Genomic DNA, 23,641 nt, shown 5'->3' on the forward strand with positions numbered 1-23,641 from the left:
AGAGGTATCTGGCCGCTCCACGTGTATGAAAACATGGCTGCTTTGGGGGCAAACGAAGCTGCGATCGGAGATTCCTATTAAATATTAACCTGAGGGAACGAGTCGCTCTGCTTGCCGCTCTGCGGGCAGGAGGCCTGGGGGCATCCCAGGCGGGCAGAGGGGACAGGGCCGGGCAGAGGGGCCATCCCCATTAGAGACAGATGCTGCACCTGAAATAAGGAGCAGGCGGTATTTGTCTACCTGCTGGGCACTCCCCTCTGTGCGGAGGGAAAAAGTGCGCTCTTCTGTTTGCTACAACACGTGCAGAAGTTAACCTTAGCCCTGCTGTTCTGGATGAAAGACTCCTTTCTTCCCTTAGAAGACAACTGCGTGATGTCTTAAACCAGGCTGTTTGCATGCTGCAGAGGTTAGCAGCTCCTGACATTAAGCAGAACACAAGGAGACTGTGGGCAGAACTAACCCCATCTCCACATCCTCCTTATCTCAGATTTGGGAACAGGCCCCAAACCACAAATGGCTGGCAGCATACCAAGGTTATCCATAAGGCACCCAAGTGGTGAGAAGAGCCACAGCGGGCATCTCAACACCATTTTTTTTTCCTTTCCAGTGTGTTCCATGGGAAACAGCACCAGCCGGCTCTACAGCGCGCTCGCCAAGACGCTGAGCAGCAGTGCCGTGTCCCAGCACCAGGACTGCCTGGAGCAGCCGGACTCGGCACAGCTGGATCCTATAGACCCCAAGGATTTGCTGGAGGAATGTCAGATCGTTCTGCAGAAACGGCCACCCCGGTTTCAGAGGGACTTTGTGGACCTGAAGAAAAACGCTGCCAGTAACCACCGCCCCATTCGGGTCATGCAGTGGAACATCCTTGCCCAAGGTAGGAGCTGCCTCTAAGCTCAAGGTGTGACCTTGAGATCAAATGCAGCAATGAAAACTTTTCAAAGCAGATGTGCCTGCGTAGCTAGGCATGCCTGGGACTGGCAGAGCAAAGGGAGAGAGGTGAATTACACGAGGCACAACTGACTGAGGGCCAGGGGAGGAGATGCTCAGCACCTGAAATAGCAGCTTGCCTTCCCTTCTATAGGAAAGGAAACAAGGGCTCTCCTTGCAACCGTGATGCCAAAGGTAGCTCCGAATGCCTGCCTTAACTGAACATAGTATATTCAAAAAGCTGTGACCCATCACTTTTAGGTAGTCATTAGCCCACAGAAAAGACTCGTCCTTCCCCAGATTTCATTCTTTGTAAAGCTTCTCTACAGATTTTTAATTGGTTTATTGGTGAACTATTCAGGGATTCAGATCTGTTATGGCAATTCTTAATTCTTCAAAATAATTTTATCTTTTTTTTTTTTCTCTCAGACCCCTAAAATCAAGGCTGTAAATTGCAGCTTATGCAACAGCCTCATCTTAAAATCTTTTGGGGTGGGAAATCCCCCCCATGCAGGGACTGCCTTAACATTCTGCAGTTAAGTCACTCCTACCCCACTGCATTTTTTCTTAGGCTTAAGCTGTGGCAGCCACATGTGGAAGCACTTGTCACAGCGTAGTGACTTCCGGAGAGAGGGGGAAAAAAAGTCTTTAACTTGTGTCTGTAATGGGAACATAATTTTTCTGGAGAGGCTTCAGCATTTTCAGAAGGGGTTCTCACACCCACTGGCAAGCCTGGCACCCTTCTAAGTCTAAGGAAGTCAAAGCAGCTGCTCCTGAAAAACCCCATCACCTGCATGTAAACTGATGTGCGTGCGTTTTACAGAGAAAGCAAAGCGTTGCGAAAGCCTCTTGCCACTTCCCACTGCAACCTCTTGCGCTGTGACAGCCCCTGCCTGCTCTCGTGCAGGGCTGCAAGCAGCCACTGCCTGGTGCGGGGCCCCGCGGGGCGAGCCTTGCCTCTGGCCTCTGCAAAACCTGGAGGAAGATGGCCTGTTTGAGCGATCTGTAACAACTCTTTTTTTCTCTCCCTCCCTCTCCGTTTATTTCAGCTCTTGGAGAAGGCAAAGACAATTTTGTTCAGTGCCCCATGGAAGCTCTGAAATGGGAAGAGAGGAAGTGCCTCATCCTGGAGGAAATCCTCGCGTACAAGCCTGACATCTTGTGCCTGCAAGAAGTTGACCACTACTTTGACACCTTTGAGCCACTCCTCAGCCGACTCGGCTACCAGTGCACTTTCTTCCCGAAGCCGTGGTCCCCGTGCCTAGATGTGGAGCAGAACAACGGGCCGGATGGCTGCGCCTTGTTTTTCCTCAAAGACCGCTTTGAGCTCATCAACAGTGCTAACATCCGCCTAACCGCCATGAAGCTGAAGACCAACCAAGTGGCCATAGCTCAGACACTGAAGTGCAATGAGACTGGGAGACTGTTCTGCATTGCCGTCACTCACCTGAAAGCCCGTACTGGCTGGGAGAGGTTTCGGTCCGCGCAAGGCTGCGATCTTCTCCAGAACTTGAAGAGCATTACCCAAGGTGCGAAGATCCCTCTGATCATCTGTGGAGACTTCAACGCAGAGCCAACTGAGGAGGTCTACAGAGAATTTTCCAACTCTAGCCTCAACTTAAACAGTGCATACAAGCTGCTGAGCCCCGATGGGCAGTCAGAGCCCCCATACACCACCTGGAAGATCCGGCCCTCAGGAGAGTGCCGGCACACGCTGGATTATATCTGGTATTCCCAGCATGCCTTGAATGTGAACTCAGCCCTGGGCTTGCTGACTGAAGAGCAAATTGGGCCCAACAGGCTGCCATCATTCAATTACCCTTCTGATCACCTGTCTCTGGTGTGTGACTTTAGTTTTAATCAAGACCCTGACAGACTGCTGTAATGTGTTGGAATGCCACCTGGTATTGCAGTGTCTTAACTCACCACAATTTTAGAGAAAGCTTTTGAAGCTGGAAGCTATTGCAGGATGAGGAAATCCTGTTGACTAAACATTATTTCGGGCACTTGTTTGGAGTTACACTTGCTGTTCGGCGCTTGTTAAGCTGGAAGCCTCCAAGGGAGGAAGAAAGGAGTCGGTGTTCTCCTAGTGGTGTTCTTGCCGTGTCAGGGCTTGAAAACCAGAAGGCAAATGAGCTTTATCCTTTCACTGACCCCTGTGTTTAAGGATTTAATCCTCTAATGAATGTGGAGGCCTTAGTATTTAAATCAGAACACTTGTGTTTGTAAAACAACTTGCCCTGGCAGCATGCTAATTTTATTTATTTCATGTTAAGCTTGTGCCAGTACCAAAGGGAACGAGGCTCAACTACTCAGTGAGATTCTCCTACATCTTTTTCTGTTGCAATACAAAGGAAGTTTAATGCAGTTTAGACATGAACAAAGCTAAGCTCATACTAGTGCTGTCTTCTCACTTTTAGATGACTTGAGATGACAATGTCATTACAAGTGAATGGGTAACAGCACAGTGTGAGGAAGGCCCCCTCCAGGAAGAGCAGGGGAGGAAATAGTGGCTAACTACTCCGCACCATATGGCAATATCCTCACTTTTCCCGATGAATGTGCCTGTGTCCGTTAACGTGCACGGCCTGTAGGTGTGTATACACAGTGACAGGTACCTTTGTCTCCTCTGTGCATCCCTCCAGAGGGCACACCCAAACCAGGGAGTATTTCCTCCTCTGCTTCGAGTATTACTTTTCCAAATGGTTTAGATTTGCAGTATTGTCAATCTGGCTGTTTCAGTAAGGGGCCAGTCTTCACGTTGAAAGACTTCCTTTTATTTATCTTCAGAACCTAAAGCTGCACTGGAACCTGTTAGAAGATAAGATTTATTTATTGAGAAAAGTTGGTGATCCTGCATCTGACCTGAAATCATACAGCAAGTGTTGAGGAGCCTCTTTCCATGGCCCAGGGGTCTGGCTAAGCACCTAGGCTATGACAGAGGAGCCGCGTTAGTACAGTAACTCTTGTGCACGGAGCCGTGCTCATTGGTATGACATAGGTATTGCATACACGGATTGTAAACATGCCACTATGCCAAGAGGTGGGGAGAGAGGAGGGAAGAGAGACAGCACCTGGAGTTGAGCTGACATTTAGATAGTTGGGAAAGATGAAGCAGAGTAAATAAAGCAGTACTTCCATGTAAAGTAAGGCCCGTAGTAACTCGTAAATGTTCCAGGTGTTTATTAATAAAAGTCTTTGGGGAAAAAAAGTAATGTCTCTTTTTCTTTTTCCTATCTTAAGTAGGTGATGTCTCAACTAGTCAGTTTGAGCTTCAGTGTAGCAGTGATGCTACCCATTCCAGACCTCCTTCCCCCGATCCTGCAGTCCTTATCTTACCAGCTGGCGTGGCTGCTTTGCTTTCAGGGCAAGCGCTCTTTCTCAGTCTTGAAATGCCCAAATTCCACAGCAGGTCTGCAGGGAAGGGAGTTACCTTCAGCAATGTTAAGCTGCTCTCTCCCCTAGCTAAAGCTGAAGCCTAGAATCTATATTACTGTAACTATTACTCTTTCCGACAGTTGTGTGGAGCTACAAACTGGCCAATACTGCAGAGCAGGGGGCAAGTATTAGCCCCTGAGGGCTGCTGAGCATGCCTAGCAGAGCTGGCTCCGCACAACAGGCAGCTCTGTTTGTCACTTCCTTTTAAAATGTCATTTGAAGAGCAAGTCCCACAGGTATGTGCTTTACACAGCCCGTGAATTACTGTACTTGTGTTGCTGGTAAGTGAAATAGAGTCTGGCAACTGGAAGTCCCAGATTCCCGCACAAACATGCTCCGTTTTGGGCAAATGGATGAAGCGCTGTGTTGCACAGCCGTAGCACGCTTTGAGCATGTTCCTGACCCTTGCAGGATGAGGGCAATGATCCGCTTCCAAGCAGAGGAGCGGAGGCCCCTCTAACCAGCCTGGGATGCAGGGCTCCTCTAGCAAATGTGGATTTGAAATTCCCCAGACAGAAAGGATTTTACAACAAAGGAGCTCCACTTCCTTGGTGAATACTTGTACCAGGCAGATGCGACACATCAACTACTACCAGACAGGGCTTCCTTCAGCTGCAATTTCAGAAAGAGCAAATTGTGTCCCTGGAAGCCGGAAGGGGTGGGTCTTTTTGGGGGAAGAGTCTGGGCCAGAGATGAGACACTCCTAATGCCCCACAGAAAGGCAGACCTTTCAGCATCCCTGCCATAAGTATTTCACACCAGCTAGACTGCGACAGCTTCCTCTTCAGGGTGCTAGCTGCCCTCAGTGGCTCTCTGAGGGGGTGAGATGCAGTGCTGCTCCTCTAGGGTTAGCTTCTCTGAGGATCTTCCCTCAAATGGTCTTTGCAAAGAGGAGAAAGAATACAGTTGCCCATTAATGGAGGTCTCGAGTCATCTGTAGCTAAACACTTTGAAAAGCAACACCACAACGTAGACCTGTAAGATGGTACCTTTAACAAGTGAACTCCTTGCTCACCTACCACAGAAAAGTCACACCAGAAGCTGGAGTTTCTGTTCAGACCCTTTTGGTAGTTTCTAGAAGAAACCACACGTGTGGTAGAAAGCTGTGACTTGAGAGCAAGGATAATACTGTACTTGGATCTGTATTAAAAAAAAACACAAAAAACCCAAAATCCCAAACCAAACAAAAAACCAACAAAAACCCCACCAACAACAAAAAGCCCTTAATTTCCACTTTACTTGTGCATAAGCAGCTCCGTTTTCCGAAGGACAGCCGAGGTCACTGTGGTCCTGTTTCACCACTGCCAGGGCACAGAGCCACCAGCACTGGTTACGGTAGGCTTTGTTTACCAGCAGGAGCTAAACTATCGCAGCGACAAAACTCCCACCACCGCTCTCACGGGGTGATGGTATTTGGCATGTGGACGATTCTTGGGCCATTTTACTCAGACCCTTGCTTTCAACGCTAACTCTCCCGCAAAAGAAACCAAACTGTGGAGAAACAGCATGATTTGTATGATACTGCCATCACTGCAGAGCTCATCTGTAGTGGCTGGGATTCTTATTTCACCCTGGACACGTGACTGTAGATGTTCACTGCTTCATGTCCTTAAAGGGCAATTTTGAAGGCGAGGGGAGGGTGGAATAACTGCGAAAAGGCTGGGGACTCTCCCCCTCACAAGGCAATTAATTTTCTCATGCTCAGAAAATCACACATCCCTGCTATAGCACAACGGTGAACCCTTTCTGCTGTATTTTAATAAACGGTAGACAAGATGCAGAAATTAACTGGTAATTTCTCAGTCAGCTTCACCCTTTTATTCCAGTACTTGCTATAAAATATATTTTGCAGACAGACTCTTTTGGAAAACCTAAGTGAAATGTAGCTTTTGCTTTGTTTTTTTTTCAGCAAGAGGCAGGCCTGCAGCACTGAAATACTATTGCCTGCTGTAAATATCAGTACAGTAAATATTTTTCATAGGAAGAAGCAGGAAGGTTTTTTTTCCCCTACGTAGCAGTATGACTCTTACAGTAAAAAATGTCTTCAAAGCTGCTCTTGTCGCTATCTGCCTTATAAGCACACCAAGGCTAAAAAAAAGTCTCAACAGATCCCTTGCTCTAATCTTGAATAAAAGCTGCGTTAGCTTCAGCAGTGACAGATTTCCCTCACCCTCAAGCTGGCTGACGGAAGAAGTGACCCACTTACTTAATTTGCTGAAAGGCAGAAGCTGTTGCAAGCTTATTAACACACTATCTCTCTTGGGGAACAATTAGATCAGAAGTAGCATCACTTGGATCTCCTTCACTTAACAAGCTTAATACTTGCTATTTGAACTGTCTCTGTGAGGCAGAAATTGAATTTAGCTTGTTCTGCCTGTGACAACCTTCACACATAACTGAGAGATCCCTGCTACACGCCGCACGGTAAGGAAGAACTGAGGCTTTGGGCACCCCTCCACTTTCTCATCAACTCTTGCCTGCCCCTGGTTCACTGATCCTTGATCAGCTCAGATGTAATTCTCCAAAGTCCTAAAGTTGATGAAATCAATTAGCAGAGGATCCCAAGAGTTCAGCCTTCCCTGCAGCACGCTTTACCCGCATCACTCGAGTTGTGTCAAGGCACAGAGCCCTTTGCTAAGCAAGATGGACTTCGTCCAAGAAAAAGCAACAAAAACAGCGGTCTCTGGGATGGGATCCCCCTTGCAACTTTCCTTGCCAGAACCCAGACATTTTGATACTCAGATCTTTATTCTGAGTTGCAACCCAGAGTTAGGGTTTTTTCCTGTGGATTACACAGCATTACCCTGTCTGTCCTATAACTTACAATAGTAGTTATTTGAAAGACAAAAATGTTTGTCTTTATAGCTGTAGAATCAGCGATACCATGGCTACGTATGTCTCGATGCCTTCTGTGTAAAGCATGCTCACTTCACACTAGAGCTTCATGCCACTCACACACCACGAAAAGTTACTACTTGCCAAGGATGAGTTAAGCCTGGCCTTTTCTACGCGTGCCACCAGCTTCACACACAGACAAAATAACAGGTTTTTCAATGGGATTGCAAAAGTCTAGGAGTATACCTAAACACTAACTGCTTCAGTGTTTTAGTGTCCCTTTGCCCATTTCAGATGTTACAAACCTGACTAAAGCTCCTTCATCCTGAGGTCATGTCCTCCAACACCAACAGTAAAAACGTTTCTTGCCCACATAGTAATTAATTATGTCGGCATAAGGCAGCATGTTGAAGAGCAAGCTTGCACAGACCTAGAGAATGATCTGAGACTTTCAGTTACAGGGGAACCTTGCCCCTCTGGCACTTTGCTGTAGAAACCCCCAGGGAGAGGCTGCCCCTTGTAAGAAGCACAGCTTGTCACCTAGATTACACACCAGCTCTGAAGAACAACCGCGTCTCAGAACAACTCAGAGGAACCACGGGCACGCAAAGCAATGCAGAATAGCTGTGCTTAAGCAGATCCGCTGAAATCACTACCTGACTGTGAGGCACGCAAAGCAATGCAGAATAAGCAGATCCGCTGAAATCACTACCTGACTGTGACAGAAAGCCTGTCTGTACTTCTAGCTGGCAGCTAAATTAAAAAAAAAAAGTGAGGAGTACAAAGGAGTACATGGAAAGGTTAACAAAAAGGGTCTTCACCGTTTGAAGCCGGGCTAAGTACCCTTCGCATTTCAGTTACAGCGCATCCTCACGCAGATTGAGATTCTCCCAGCACTTGACAAACTTCCGATAAATGTCCTTCGGTAGCGTGCGTGCTGCTCACCGGGTGGCCAGGGGAGAGAGCCAAAGGACCATCACCGGGTCTGTGGCAAGACGCAGCAGCGACAGTAGCAGCAGCGCGGCTGCGAGCTGCCTATCTCACCAGTAGCAGAGATGTGCTCCTTCATTCCTTCCATTTTTGCCGTTACACGATCAAGTTTTGGCTCTAACTTAAGAGGAGGAGGTCATCGGCTGGAGAGCCTTATCTATTTAGAGGAAGATCGTTTGTCCCCATTTGACTTCCAGCATACCTAAATTAGGTGTTGGAAAGGTCTTAACTACAAATACTCCAGAGAGACATTTCATGCTCTGAGATATAGCATCTTTCATGTACGATCAAATAACAGTCATTTAGAAAAGGATTTCTTATAGAAAAGACCTAAAAAAGTGGGTTTAAAAATGCTGTTACTTTTCTCTTTTCTTGTCTTCTGGCTCAGATTTGTTCTACCTGCCTCTTTCCACACTGCTCCATTTCCCTTTACCCAGAACATTAGTGCCTCTCAGACTACCAAATCAGTCAACCCATGGCCCAGCTTCCCCCTACTTTCCCTTTCTGTCCTACCTCTTTTTTGGTAACATAAATCCACTTCCTTCTCCTACATTTCCTCCTATGAAGGAGACCTTGTCCTCTACCCCAGGCCAGAAGCACAGCTCCTCTGTAAGAATCTTTGCTACTTCGGGTTAACTGCTGGTGGAAGGCATTGCTGCCTTCTACACCACGCTTTTTCACCTGCTTCAGCTTGTTCATTCGTTTGTTCTTAAACTCTGCTTCCCTGCTTAGAGTATGAAAAAGAATTCTTTTTTCAGAAGACTTTCAAAGTTCCCCACATGCTGGCCTGGCTGAATGGAGCTATTCCCACATTTCCTACCACTCAAAGGGAAGAATGGGGCTTACTGCTAGGACTCTAGAGGTAACTCGTTTTTCAGTATTAAGTTAAAGGGAAAAAATAAACTCCTTCTGGTCTCCTTTATTGTTACCAAAGAACTCCATTCCATATTTCTGTTAAAATTGCTCCTCCAGGCATGAAGTACTTAGATGGTCATTTACACTTACATTATTTCAAGATTACCCAAGTTCCTGCTCTGAAGACTTTCCAGGTCATCTCACTAGGAACTGGGGGTGCTACTGGGCACCTGGCTGCCTACAAGCTGGTGTGCTGCTTCTCTAGTTAACTGCTGTAGGGCCAGCGTGGTGCCCATGAAAACTCAGTGAGCTACCCCTCCGTCTGTTTTGAGCCACACTCTTGCACGTGGACGGCAACTATGGAGCAATCTGTGTACTGTGTGTTCTCACCCGAGCTTTACACCCTGTAGTAATGTATCAGCATACCCGTAACTTCAGTGCAATTATAAATGGAAAACCTATTTAGATACTTACTTCATTCAGGAAAAGAAATACACCTACCTAAAGTCATGTATTTGTGCTGAAGCCAAAATATTAACAGTTGGAAACATCAATGGCAACAACATCAAAAGGACCAGCAGTGTAACTCAGTATTTCTCATTTTTCACAGTTTCTACCTACTGGTACTTTCTACTTGTCTCTTTGAGGTCATCGGAGAAGTTAGTACACTACAGTAGCCAATCCTGCTCATTTCTACCTTTCCTTTGCAATGCAGCCTTAGGAAATTAAGGTAGTTCACTGAGGTCTAGAAGTTATTGAATCTCAAGAGTCATTTAAGCAAATCCTGCCTTCTTTGCATTAAAACAACTGGGAGCACACACAAAGTTCTCACCTGTCAGCTGGAGGGCAGTAACTTCCTAAGCTACTTGGGTTATTCCATAAGTATTCATGTGATTAGCCACACTGCAAGAAAACTGCGTATGCTCACCGCCCTGAAAAAGCGTGACACAGACTAACAGAACTAGACCCCCGTCAGAAGTTACCTCACCAACTACCGCAAGCTTCTCAGAAACTTCAGTGAAAAGTATTTCAGTATACTGTGTGGGAGGGTTGGTCAGCCGTTCGGAGTACCAGAGTAGTGAGGAGTTCCAAACTTCCACACTGTATCAGCTACCTTAGGCTGAATGCCTGGAAGATTTCAAATAAGCAAAAAAGAAGGTTAACAGGTTGAAATGAAAAAATAAAAAATAAAAAGCAGACCAAACACCATTAAATTTCTTTTCTATATTTCAGTAAAACCTACTTGAATACACTTTGAAACAAGAGTACAACAAAATAGAATATACTTCAAATGTTGAATATACAAACTATTATAGTTCATTCTGAACACTGGTACTTCCCTCTTAACTTCAACTAAAAAAAAAATTTACAGGTTTAGAACTACCTGACAAAAGCTCATGCTGGGCGTGACCTTTCAAGTGACAAGAGTAGAGCTGAAACTGAAATGTATGCACGGATGTCAAGGCTAAGTGAGAGACACAGGCATGTTACAGCAGAAGGCGGAAAGCCTGCTGCTATTTTGTCCACAATTAAGAAATTTAGACAGACTTTTTTAACTACCATACAAAATATGTTACATGTAATTCTATAACAATACTGTGCTAGGTACAAGATTTTTAAAAAATTTGTTTTAATAAAAAAGCTTTACACAAACAAGCCATTAGCTTATTTCAAGAAAGGTAACTGAAAATCAGTCTAAGGCTTTCATTTTGAATCTGCTTAAGCTGTATGATACAAAAATCCCTCTAGGTCTCTGTCTTCTTTTAGAAGCTCTTTAATCTTCTCCTTTATTTCACATTCTACAATACCTAGGAGCAGAGTTTTTCACATAGCACCAGTTGAGTACTGTGGACACACAGTAATAATTGCTGGTATGCATATAAAATGCATCAAAATTTGCCATTTGTAACAGCGAGACTTTCCTCTCCCCCTGAAAACTAAAAACCAAGGCAAACCTCTCACACAACTCTCTTTTAGTGTTCCAGGTCTTAGTGTAACGTGGTAACGGGTAACGTAGTGAACTGTTTGGTCCCTTTTCAGTCCCTGTATCTTTCCTTCTCCATAGGTTCAGCTGTTTCCCAACTGGAAGAGGCAGTTTTTGTCAGCATATCAATGTGGTTCAATTCCCACTGAAACACGGGAAAATAATTTTTTTTCCAGTAAGTCTTCAACATACGCATGTTTATTAAACATTTCAAAACTCTCCTTTTCGACTTGGGGATCGCATCCACTTCCCGCCCCCCATTATGTCAGTATATTCAAAACCGTAACAGTCTACAAGTCCATGCTGGAAGCAAACCTATTCTTCATTTCTCGCACTTTAGGATTCCTTCTGTTTTCACTGTTACAGGAAGGGCAATAGCTGAGGGCGTGCTTACTACTACTACGTGGGTCACAGTCTTGCTTCCATCTGCCGGCTTCTCTTCTTTTACCAGCTGCAGTGTTTTCACTTCACGCTCCTGTTTTAAAGCCGCTGTGTCTGATTTAACTTCTGGACTTTTTATAACTGCACTGATCACCCTGGGAGGAGTCTGGCCAGACGCCTGCTGAGCAGGCACCGATAGTCTCATTACTGGTGTCCCATGAGCTATAGACACTGGGGTTAGTGCTCTAACAGCCAACGGGGTTCCCACGATGTTAATACTTCCTGACCCAGACAGGCCCGTTTTTGTTTGTAACTGACACTGTGTAAGTTGCGTGGCAGGGATCGTAATGATTTTGGCAGGCTGCATTGTGATTTTGTCTCCGTTTTCCGCAGAGGTTGGCATCACAGTAGGGATTGTCTGGATTACTACCTTTGGAGTTGTTGCTGTTGTTGGACTTGTGTTGGTTATTAACGGTGAGCCTGCGTTTACTGACTGTACTGCCACAGTTGAAATTTTCTGTCCCAGAGAAGTCATTACAACAGGCACTTGCATTGCCACACGTACAGTCCTGCAAAATAAGAAAGATGTGCGTGTTTAAGCCAAAACACAGGGCACCATTAGAGGTAACAACGGGGACAGACAAATCTAGGATTTACAGATTTTTAATTGGTTCTTAAAAAAAAAAACAAAACAAAAAAACCCCAAACCGTTTGTACATCTAGCAACAGGGCTTTAGAAATTTAGCAGCATTCTTGTATCTTTTTTTCCCCTCCCTCTCTCTACATAATTGTAAAATACACCTGAGGGCAAGCATATTGACAGTTGGCTCTGATCTCATAAACTGAACTTTCACAGTATTCTATCATGTTACACTGCTGCTTGCAAGGCAGAAACAATTTCCAACATTTAAAATATAAAACGAAAAACTGAAAGATAGCTTCCTAACCAAAAAACAGCTTGTCATTTGCTAATGACAAGCCAGAACCACATTAATACAAACCTGGGAGCTGTCGTTGCTGGGACAGTAGTAGTGGTAGTTGAGGGACGAGATGACGATGTATCGTGTGCTGGTGAGGCAATATTCACAACTCTGGTGACTGCTTTTTCTGTTCTGGTACAGCTTAACGGAGAGGAATTTTTTCCTCCGCGCGCAGAGGTTGCTGCTTTTAAAAGGTTTTCTGCAGAAAAAGACACTCTTATCATCTATGACAACTATGTTTTTTGGCATCTCCTTAAACTGATATACAAGCCTCTGTCCCTCAACTTTTGCAAGGATTCCTCTTTGATAGTAGTATCTGCAAGAAAAGTACAACTACGTTGTAACCAACATAGTGACAGATTTTAAGGAAAACCTCCTTCTATGCTAACAAGAAAATCTGAAGTAACCACAGTAAAACCTACAATGGGAGGAGGTACGGAAAGAAGCTGGCAGAGCATACTGGCAAAGTATCTGAAGGATCTAGCTGAAAAACAATCTGACCTTTTAAATACATACTTCAGGAATTAAATTGCAAATTAACTGGTAACATAAAAAGCAACAGGAACTGCAAGACTCTGATGCTTTTTAAACAGCTAAGTGAGCAAGAGGGCAAAGCTTTTAAAATTTCGGAACTGTTATATTTCTATAGGCAAAATTAAGAATCTGATTTAAAACTACAGTAGATAACTTAAGGATGTAAGAGTTTTTACCTCAGAGCTCTTCCCATAGTCTCATAGTTCATGTCAGGTTTGTTTTTGTGTTTTCCCCATAGTTTGGAGACAGCTTTCGAGTCCACAAGTTTAAAGATTCCCTTCTCTCGCTGAGTCCATTTAATATATCGAGGACAAGTATTTTTGTCCTGGAGAAGGTCCAGAAGAAACTCCCATAAGTACGTTGTATTTCCTATAATCAGAAAGCATTTAAATATTAGAAACCCACTTCTAAAGATAACAGAAGATTCTCCATATATAGGTAACTCTGAATGACCTGCATTACAAGCAAATGTTACACAGTGGATGGTATGTGATGTAACCTGCACACATTCATTCATTCTGTCAGGTTTAGTAAAGCTTCCATAAATATTTACATTCTGAAAGGAGCTAATCCAAGTGACCTGCTCTATAGCACAGGAGCCCGTTCAATCCAGCGCCCATTCTCAGTTCTTGAAAAGAAGTGTGGGAGGGCGTTCCAAGTCACTACAACCTACATCTGTTCAGCAGAGGCAGGACGAGAGCTCAGAATTTTCTTCTCATATTTGCTTAAAACAGAGAATGGAAATGCCAGTGCATTTTACGACACTGAAGGACAGGAGAATGTAATTGAGTCATTTTTAAAAGGCATACAACCTTCAATAACAAACCATCTCAACTGTGCTAAGTTTGCAATGTAACCTCCTTGTCCAGGATCTGGGGCGCTCACACTGACTGGCGACAGCCCCATGTTTTGACCCTTCCCAAATATACGTTGCAGAGTGACCCAATGTCCTTCTAGGTGCAAAGCCAGTCCAACCTCTTGCTACAAGGATTCATACGGCAGGAATCCCATGTACCTTTCTGCAATTAGGGGTATATAGAATGAAGTCAGCCTACAGAAGAAGAATCTAATGCACTTCTCAGGTACTCAAGAGATTTACCATTTTCACTACAGGAGCCCCAAGACGGGGTTTATGACAGCGACTGTCAGGATGGCATAAAACATAACATGTCTGCACTCTGACTATACCAGTCACACCCAGGAAAAGGGGAAGGGAAGCAGAAGAAAAAAAACCAGACCACATTCCAATTTGTACAGCTGGAGAAGATTCCTCAAGTTATCTGAGAAGAAAGAACTAAGACAGAGCTACAAGAATAATAACCACAGAATGTTAATCGCAATTCTTCACTTGATCACACTTCCAGGGGGTGACATGGGCCAAATAAAAATATACTGAATTTTTTTTGTGTGTGAAAAAAGGTCATTATTTCCTGAGATTTAGTGGCACAGCATGGTGCTTGTTATGCCATAATTAAAATACACTAAGGCAGGTTAAAGACCACTGTTGCAGACTCTAAGAAGTTAGCCATCTTTGAAAAACCTCAAAGGGTAGAAAAAATTATAGTTTCCATCTTCTGGAAGACCACCTCATAGAGAGAGAGAATACATGTATTTTACCACGTGCTCAAATAAACAGCAAGTACTGACTCAAGAGCTACCAAGATTCAGCTTCCGCTGGATTTCAGAGACATTTGAACAGGACCTACATGAGGAAAGAGTCAACAAGAGAACTCAGGAATCCTGGTATCATCCTAGATTTTAGGGAGTTAATCCCTTTTTTTTTTCCTTATCTCCTCAGAAATAGAACTTCTGGGTCCACCACCAAATACTTAGGTCTGCAACAGATTCTTTGCAAAAATGTAAGTGGGCTTCAGTATTAGGAAGTAAACAGGAACTTCAAGAGAAATCATTCCTGAAAGCGCCTAATTTTTCTGCAGGAATAGTACTGCTACTCAGCAGTTTCCTTATTTTCCCCTCATACTCTATATTGACCTAAATAACAACTTTTTTTTCCCACTAGAGGTCTATGCAATACCTGTACTACTCAGAAGCCATCTACTATCACCAATAAGACCCAGAGATACTCCAGGTGAGCTGCTGTGTCAGCTACAGCTGCTATGCATTTAATGCAAAAAGCTTATTTTAGAAATGTTTAATACAATTTTGCACCAATTTTAAACCCTTTCTGCTTAGAACCAGACTTGCCTAATACTAATCCAAGCTTACAGACTCATGAGGAAGAAAAAGACATGGCTATAAAACCTGTTACCTGAACAGGTTTACATTCGTGCCACTCTTAAGCATCCGTTAAGTCCAGCCTGGCAGACAAACACGTCCTGCACCTTGCTAGGAAAACAGAAGCCTTGTTTAATATCATACAGCTCTCATCTCCACCCCTGAAAGGTCTCGCACTAACCAGCACTGTAAGCAGGCACTGAGCTAGACATGATTATTATTACTTACCTTAACTTCAATACAGAGTAGATTTTGCACAGTGAAAGAAATTTTTGTGGCTAGTCGATTATTACAGCTGCCAACTACTTAAGAATGTTAGCTGTCACCTCAAAATAGAAGGATTAATGGCCATAAAGTATGTGAGTGATGCACGGCGTTGTGTGTATCAATGAACTGTCGCATTGGTCCCAGCATCTATGTGGCAAGGCTCAAAGCCACTTTTGCTCACTCCAATTCCACTTTAAAGAGTATTTATGCAAACAAAAACCAAAATACGGAAAGAGAAACCACGCCTAAACTGCCAATCCACTATGTGAGGACAAAAACCCACCACCATCTCAACTTTAAGAAAAAAATATTAAGAAGCCTCCAGCTCCTCCTGTATAACAAACTGGAGGGCACAATTAAATCAGATTTACAGCTGCTTCACTTTGCACCAGAAAGCAAGAGGAACGCACAAAGGAAGGATTACCTACATGGACAACAAGCGATCCCCTTTCCAAATGTGCACAACCAGCTGTCCTCCTCCTCCATGACTTAACTCTGCCGACAGTACTGAGATCTAGGAATAATTCCTGGTTTTCCAAAAACACGCTGCATGTAAAATAGCCTATATTTGTAATAATTTTTTAAAATAAATAACAAAAAACAAATCCAGTAACAAAATATTTCACAGGACATCAAGAAAAAAATACGTATTTTATGCCAGTTTTAGCGTAAAATATGGAATGAGATATCTTGTGAGAATGAGAGGCATAAGTAGATCATTATGAGGGTCCACAGAAATGAAAAAAAAAATAAAAATCCAAAGCAGTACCATGTCCCACTTCATGAACCAAAAGCTATAAAGTGAAATCACCAGTACAGACAAAAACTAGAAGAGACAGAAATACAGGCCTCCTTCCTCAGTTATTTGTGTAGGACACTTTACGAGTACTATTCAGATAATGGAAAGCTGTAGTAGTGAACTCCGAATTAGAAAGAAAGCTAAGAAGGCTTTAAGAATATTCAGAAACGAAGGAAATTAAAATAAGATGTACTTTTAAGTACAGCAGATGCAAAATCTATGACCTTCACTGAGGTCCACTGCTACACCTAAATCCGAATACAGCAACAGTGGCCACTGCAGGGAAGTTTAATTACCATTTGCGCTGGTTTTCATGAGCTAACATCTGCACAACGTCCCATTCTTCCTTGCCCTACTGACGAATGTGACGACTGAGGAGCTGTACCCAGATAAGGAATTATGCAAACAGCTTTCAAACAAATCCCAAAATAACAGCGGAGCCAACGACCGCAGACTCTTTCAGCTAGTATGCTGCCACTGAAAGTCACTGAACTTTGTTTCTCTTAGTTACAGCAACACCTCCAAACAACTTTCAGTGCAGTAAGTGGGGAAGAGAGACACGCTTTTCACCTATAACCAGGGGAAGAGCCAACTCAAAGGTAACCTGTGAGCAAATGCCCTAGTCTGTCTCCCTGCTGGGTGAAGAGCAGGGGCTCAAAGGACCCGCTATTTATCAGGAGAAACACCAGGGGAGTACGACTCTCCTCCACAAAATCCCTCATGCAGCCAGTAAAGAAACGTATCATCATTTGGTTTTTCCCCTTAAGCCAAACCAAATCTATCAGTCAAGCAACGTATTTGCAGTGAAGTTTGTGAATCAACGAAGAAAACGTATTTTCAACCATCACCATTACAAATGCCCATAAGCTGCTTCTACTTGAGAACAAGCCTTTTCTAGCAGTAAGCTAACACACAACACGAAAGGCAGCACGAGTCAATAAACACAAAGCAAAGCAAATGAAAAATCAGAAAGCCCATTAACTGCAGAGTGTATTACAGGGGACTTTAGAGCAGTTCCACACATCCTTGTGCTAGATCTTGTACAAACAAATTTCAAGACACTGAATAAAATTAAAACTCTAATGAAGTCAGTACAAACCCGTCCAGCAAACTTTTAAAGGTCTGTGTATTTCCTGTGACAGATACAATACGTATACACTGCCTAATTTTAAAGACTCAATAAATGGAAAAATATACCTTTGCCTTCTCTAGGTTTCTTCTTTATACCTAGATCTGGAGACCCATCAGATATAGCCGATTGTTGGGTCTTCGGTTTACGGCCAGCTGCACAAAAAACACAGGGGGAAAAAGTATTAACTGATATGAAGAATGAAAGTATTTTAAAGTTTCGTGCATTTTTTCCCCTGCCATTTTCTTGCTACAGGTATGGATAAACTTAAATTCTTAGATTACGACTACGGCACATCCAGTTTAATTCATCATTTGATGGCTTATTTCACAGACAGATTTAACTCAATTTCAGACAAGTTAATGGCAGATGACCTAAGCAACAAATGTATACAGTAAAACTTCAATTTGTTTGCATTCTTTTAGTCCAGTGTCTGCTTTACTCTGAAATGTATTATTTCTTCTTCTGCTTTGTTTTTGGTATTCTAGCATGGGTGTTGATTGAAGCATCAGTTTTCCTAAGAAACTGTAAATCATAAACTGATTTCTGAAATCGTAAACGTTCATTTCCACCATGCACCTGTCTGTTAAAAGCTATATATAAAAGCGTGCGCGCGGTGCTGCACGGAACTGACATACAGCACAGCATTAAGCCGGCTACAAACGGGAGCCGCGGCCTCAGCGATGCAGGAGGCTTAGGAGGGGACTCCTCAGCCGGCAGCAGGCTTAGAGCTGCCTACGTTCCTGTGCCAGGGAAATCCTCTCCCAGCAAGACCTGCGGCTTCTTCATCCTTTCACACTTCAGTGACCTTTTTACTCAAGGTGAACAGGCCCAAGCAGGGAAGAGGATCATACCCCACGGCAGCAGGCTGTCAACAGTCCGTGCTTCTGCCTTCAGTTAAGAGGCAAGTAGCAACCATTAACTCTCCTACCTCGGGCACAAGAGCATTAATTTTTGCTGAATGAACAACGTTCTTCATTAAACGCTGAATTTCAAAAGGCATTAGTTATGAAGACCAAAGTTACGGCTCTGTAACTATGGCTGAATGACCTTACACACTTAAGAGCACGGATTCGGACTCTGCAATAGGAAAAAAAATATTTACAAAATAACCTTCATAAAATTTCAGAACTTCCTGAGCACAGCCCTGTAACACAATCTGCCCAGTAATGACCATTCAAACAGAGAGTGGAATATAAAGAAATAGTTTAAATCCAGTGTATGAATACAGCTACGGAAAAGCTTTTATCATAATTTTCTTGCTTATGTAATTTACAGTAGAGTTACAGTTATCTGGTGTGTGTGTGTGTTTTTATTAAATCTAAAACTCATAGATCTTAGATTTGTATCACTTTATCACTATATTGCATTTTTTTTTCCTCTAAATTACAAGTAAATATTCCATCTTAGCATGTCTGGAAGCGCTAATAAAACAGTATTCCTACAGTTACGTGAATTGTACTGATGCCTGTAAGAAAACTGCTAGAGCAGAAAGAAACCTCACCAGGTGCCAGCCTCTCATTTGGTAGCTGAATGCTCAGAACTCAAACACTGTTCTGAATAGCTTGTCCTCCAAGACACACTGATTGGAGAAGTAAGATACTTCTCTCACAAGGAAGATCTTGTACTGATTTTATAAACTGATTCATGGGGTTTTTTTAAGTTAGTATTTACCCTGTTGTTTCATTGGAAGAACGCCGAGTCTACCTGCTCTCCAAATATATCCATATTTCAGCCACCAACGGTTACCCACGCAAGTCCTCTTTGAATCCTAATCTACTCTTCCTCCACTTTGTAAACTGTGCTTAAAAACCACAACAACAAAGATACCATTTTCCTTTATGGCTTGGCGGAGCCCATTCTCTTGCTACTTTTTTCTTTTTTCAGATTCATTTTCTAAGAACTCACATTTCAGACTCCAATCAATCTGATTATATGAGCAGAGAACTCAGATAATCTAACCTATCTCCACCCGTATCAACTGCACCATCTGCGGCAGTGCACATCAGAAATAAGTTCTGAGATTGCTCCCAGAAAGAGCCATACATACCTTTTTTCTTTTTCATTGGTTCATGGATATCAGGGGAAGTTGGAACAGGAGATGCATCCATTGGTTCAGATTCCTCCGTGGATACCTCCACCACAGTTTCTGTGATCACATCAGGTCTCATGGCCGCATGGATAAATTCTGGGGTTGACACACAAGGAGGGACAAAAACTTCCACTATGAGGGAGGGGGGAAAAAAAAGTGTATCTTATGAAGTTTCTACCCGATTCTTTTAATGTATCTTACATGACATTATTTTAAACAAAGCATAGGCAATTGTATAGCAAGATTCTACTCCAACCTGTCACCTAGAAAATGGATCCAATTCCCCCAAACATGCACGTTTGGCAGTATTGTTAGGCGTGAGACAAGTATCACACCAATATTCTTTAGAACTAAAGTCAACTGCAAAACAAACAAATCAGAGCTTAAACTTTGATCCCTATTCCAATCTCCATTTCCTATTTTGTAGCTTTGGGGTCTCAACTTGACCATTATTTCACCCAACATATATTAAGTAACTTCAGAAGGAACATCAAGCTAAAATAAACATCAAGTCTTGGGTTTTTTTAAACTGATAAAAAAATACTTTTTCCTTAAAATAACTCTTCATTTAGCAATTTAAAATGCCACATTCACAGAACCACAGAATAGCTGAGGTTAGAAGTGACCTCTGGAGGGCACCTGGTCCAACCCCCTGCTCAAGCAGGGCCACCTAGAGCCAGCCGCCCCTGGACCATGTCCAGACAGCTTTTGAGTATCTCCAAGATGGAGACTCCACAGCTTCTCTGGGCAACCTCTGCCAGTGCTCGGTCAACTACACAGTGAAAAAGTATTTTCTGATGTTCAGACAGAAAAGATCATTTTCAATTTGAAGCTACTCAAGGACCTTTACCCAACAATCTCTCTCAGATAAATTATTAATCTATAGGGATGTTTGTTACAGGGTGGAGAAATCACGTAAAAACTCAAACAAATCGGTAGTTTTGAAATAAGCAAGCAAAATGTTTTAAACAGCATACGGTTCTCCACAGAAGCAGGTTTCTGAATTTGCTTGTTTTACTAATTAGTGGAAGGAGAAACAGTTCACGGAGCAGAAACTGTGGCTGACATACCAGGACTCCTGGCATCTCTCAGGCAGGTAGGAGACTCCATATGAAGCAAGGCCTCTGCAGCTTCGATTGTCTTATCCGTGCAGTGCACATTACTTCCATGAACCGATGCTTCCACTGTAGAAGTGTAAAAAAAAAAAAAATTAGAACAGATTACTTATAAAATTCCACGTGCATCACCGTACAACTGCACTACTCAATCTTAAACATGAAAATCCCAAAATCGTCAGGTGTCTTCACACCTTTTACACCTTCCCGTCAACAGAAATGTTTAGGGAAGACACAAGACAAGCAGAACCAACACTGTCACTTCTTGGGATTAGATTTATGGTTCACAACCAAGCTCCTCATTGCTATGAGGTGTTCAAGAACTTACAGCAGCAGACTTCTGGGATTTGTCTTCTGCCTTCAAGTTAACTGAACTAACCAGACTGTAATGAGGATGGTTATAAACTAACACAGCAGAGCAGGGAAATAGTACTCAATCCAACTATTATCCCATCAAAATCTAAAGGCCACCTCTCTTCAGCTTTTCAGTCTATTTGGATAAAAAAATACATAGATATACATATATATATATATATATATAAAAAATAAAACCTGCAAGATTAGTTTGCAAAACAGATATATCTAGCTTTGTTTTCTGACATTAAAAAGACCTATGAGTTGGGTTTAGCAGGCTTGGTTGTTAAAAAACAAAACACAAAGCATTACAAACCGGGGTGGGGGTTAAGCAAAAGCTAAGGGGAGAAGGTAAAAATAGATCTTTTTTCAAGTTCTGAAAGTTTATGAAAACTAAGTAAATAAGTATAATTTAAAGTAACTTCAAGAGAACACATTTCAGTTTGATAAAGCGCAGATCACAGCAACCTGAACACAGCAACAATAGTGTAAAAAAAAAAAACAAACCAAAAAAAACCAAACCCCAAAACTTATCAATTAAATCTACAGCCCTATTCACAGCCAACTCTGTATTCCTCACCCTTGCAAAGGTTTTTAAAAGCGGCGACTGCAGAAACACCTGTTGTACATCATCCACGCTCTCCCTAAGGTACGCCGGCTCCCTCCAGCCGCTCTGGCCATTTATGGCCATCTGCTCAAAGCTGAGCCGCTCCAGCCAGGCAGCCGGCAGCCCAGGGAATCTATCTTTAGCGTAAGCAGGGTCACCTACCTCCAGCGTCAGAGAACTAAAGAGGATTCGGTAATAATTCTCTCCGAGAACTTCAAAGCACCTATCCTGTTACTGAAAACATCTAAGAAACTACTTGAGGTTCATTTAGTGAAAAGCAGGGAAAATACGGCTAGCGTTGCTTCTGACTTAAGAACACACTAGTTACAAACAGATTCATGCAGGCACACATGGGGAGAAAGCCTTACAGCATATTGCAGTTTATTTAAACGCTAGAATTAAACACTTGAAAAAAAAATACTAGCCAGCAGTCTAAACGTAAAAACCAGAAGCTGAAAGCAAACAAAATCTGGAAGGTGCACAAATGCAAAATTCTGGGCGACTGAAATGTCTGGCCGAACCTGGCTGCTGGGATTCCCACCACAGCCCTCTCCTGGGATGCTATTTAGGGGGCTTTATCTTTTGGAACAGCAGATGCCTGATAAAGCTGGCATTCCAGCACCGATTCACCCCTGGGCTGGGAACAGTAAGAGCCTACCTAAGGGCACAGAAAATCAGGCTAAAGGGAAGGGTCTCTACCGCACGCTCTGTCCCTCAGATAATCAGCAGCCATCAGCCAGAGTTTTGCACCATGAGCCCTTTCCCCAGCTGCAGTTTGGGGGTGTTCGGAGTCAGAGGCTGCACACCCGCACTGAAACTGATTGGCCCTGCAGGAAACCCTCTACCTAAACATTTTTCTTTCTGAAGAGAAGCCTCAGTTGCACAGAAATTGATGACTAAGTTTCCCCTCATCCACCGGATGAAAACTTTCCACTGATCATCAGAATACGGGAACAATATTCAGCTGGTCATTATAACTATATCGATTCTACACCATTACTTTAATTGGAAAGTCTGAATCAACATTTAATACATTATTATTCTAAAGCATGAAAAAAGATTTAAAGCAGGTCAGCAAAGCTTTTCCACCAATCCCTCTGCCCCCCCCTGCAGTGAAGAGCCATACAATTTTCATTCCTGTTTCTACTGATTACCATTTTGGGGACAACTAGTTAGCTTACTTCTGTGCAGGTATCACATTCAGTATATAAAGGACTTCTGTAAAGAAACTCAAACAACAGTTGCCAAATTTCCATTGTAAGGGAGTACTGGATTAGCTTACTGAAATCACCTACTCCTAAAGGGAGGGAAAGGAGACGCAAGCCCCCCAGCATTAGGGACTAAGGCTGCAATACCGTAACAGCAGAGCAAAGGAGCTGCCCAACCTCTGCCCTAAGTAACCCTTCCAATTCCAATAGAAATAGCACTATCTACTCCTCAAAAGCCTCTGACATTTGAAAATACACACTTCACAAATGTTTTTCCGACACAAGTTACTTAGGACTCCACTAAAATTGCCAGCTAAAAAACATCAAGCAAAAAATAGTAACACTTCTGGCTTTGGCTGGAGCAACGCAGATGCTGTCTGTCTATCATGACAGTTAACAAACTAACCTAACATTGCCAGAAAGACATCTATTAAAATACATACTAAAATGAGTGCTGTTACCAAGTTTGAAGTCCTCTCAGCTAGCTACATTCCCCTTTAGCCAGCCCATGGTTTTAGCCTCAGAAGCGTTCATCCACCCAGCGAGCACTAGGAGTTTTCAGCTGTGCTCAGGCAACGTTATCACGCCAACACATTTGGAAGAGAAAAGTGCAAATTTGTATCTCCACACAAATTTTACATGAAACGTCTTTTTGCCATGCTAGAAAATGTCTAATAGCAGACAGCGAGTCAGAATGCTCAGTCAGGAGACATGCTACGGATGAAAAATACAGCTAGAAAAAAGATATCCCAAAAGATGAAGTTGGGGAACAGGTTCTCTCAGAGAGGGCATGGGACAAGGAAGAACCAGGCAGCTGTTCTGGCAGATGACGAGATCGAGTGTTATCAACTAAATTACACTTGTATCGCAACACTTGGTAGCACTTTTTACAATAAAGGGGGCGGGGG

General features: G+C 43.1%; 2 protein-coding genes across 2 annotated transcripts in view; one reads left to right on the top strand and one right to left on the bottom strand.

Annotated features, from left to right (window-relative positions):
* Positions 1–355: 355 nt before the first annotated feature.
* Positions 356–4,437, top strand: NOCT (nocturnin). The gene is made up of 2 exons (XM_035889214.1): positions 356–877; positions 1,980–4,437. Exons 1-2 carry the CDS (start codon positions 514–516, stop codon positions 2,813–2,815), a joined length of 1,200 nt encoding a protein of 399 aa, XP_035745107.1. The 5' UTR covers positions 356–513; the 3' UTR covers positions 2,816–4,437.
* A 5,815-nt stretch (positions 4,438–10,252) lies between these two features.
* The window catches only part of ELF2 (E74 like ETS transcription factor 2), a 34,564-nt gene continuing 21,175 nt past the window's right edge, over positions 10,253–23,641 (bottom strand). The window contains 7 exon segments of the mRNA XM_009649492.2: positions 10,253–11,982; positions 12,415–12,612; positions 12,614–12,709; positions 13,104–13,296; positions 17,426–17,512; positions 19,408–19,581; positions 20,520–20,633. Of these exon segments, the coding sequence (XP_009647787.2) occupies positions 11,355–11,982; positions 12,415–12,612; positions 12,614–12,709; positions 13,104–13,296; positions 17,426–17,512; positions 19,408–19,581; positions 20,520–20,633 (1,490 nt within the window). The 3' untranslated portion in view covers positions 10,253–11,354.

The sequence above is a fragment of the Egretta garzetta genome, unplaced genomic scaffold (assembly GCF_000687185.1).
Source record: "Egretta garzetta isolate BGI_Z169 unplaced genomic scaffold, ASM68718v1 scaffold302, whole genome shotgun sequence".
NCBI lineage: Eukaryota > Metazoa > Chordata > Aves > Pelecaniformes > Ardeidae > Egretta > Egretta garzetta.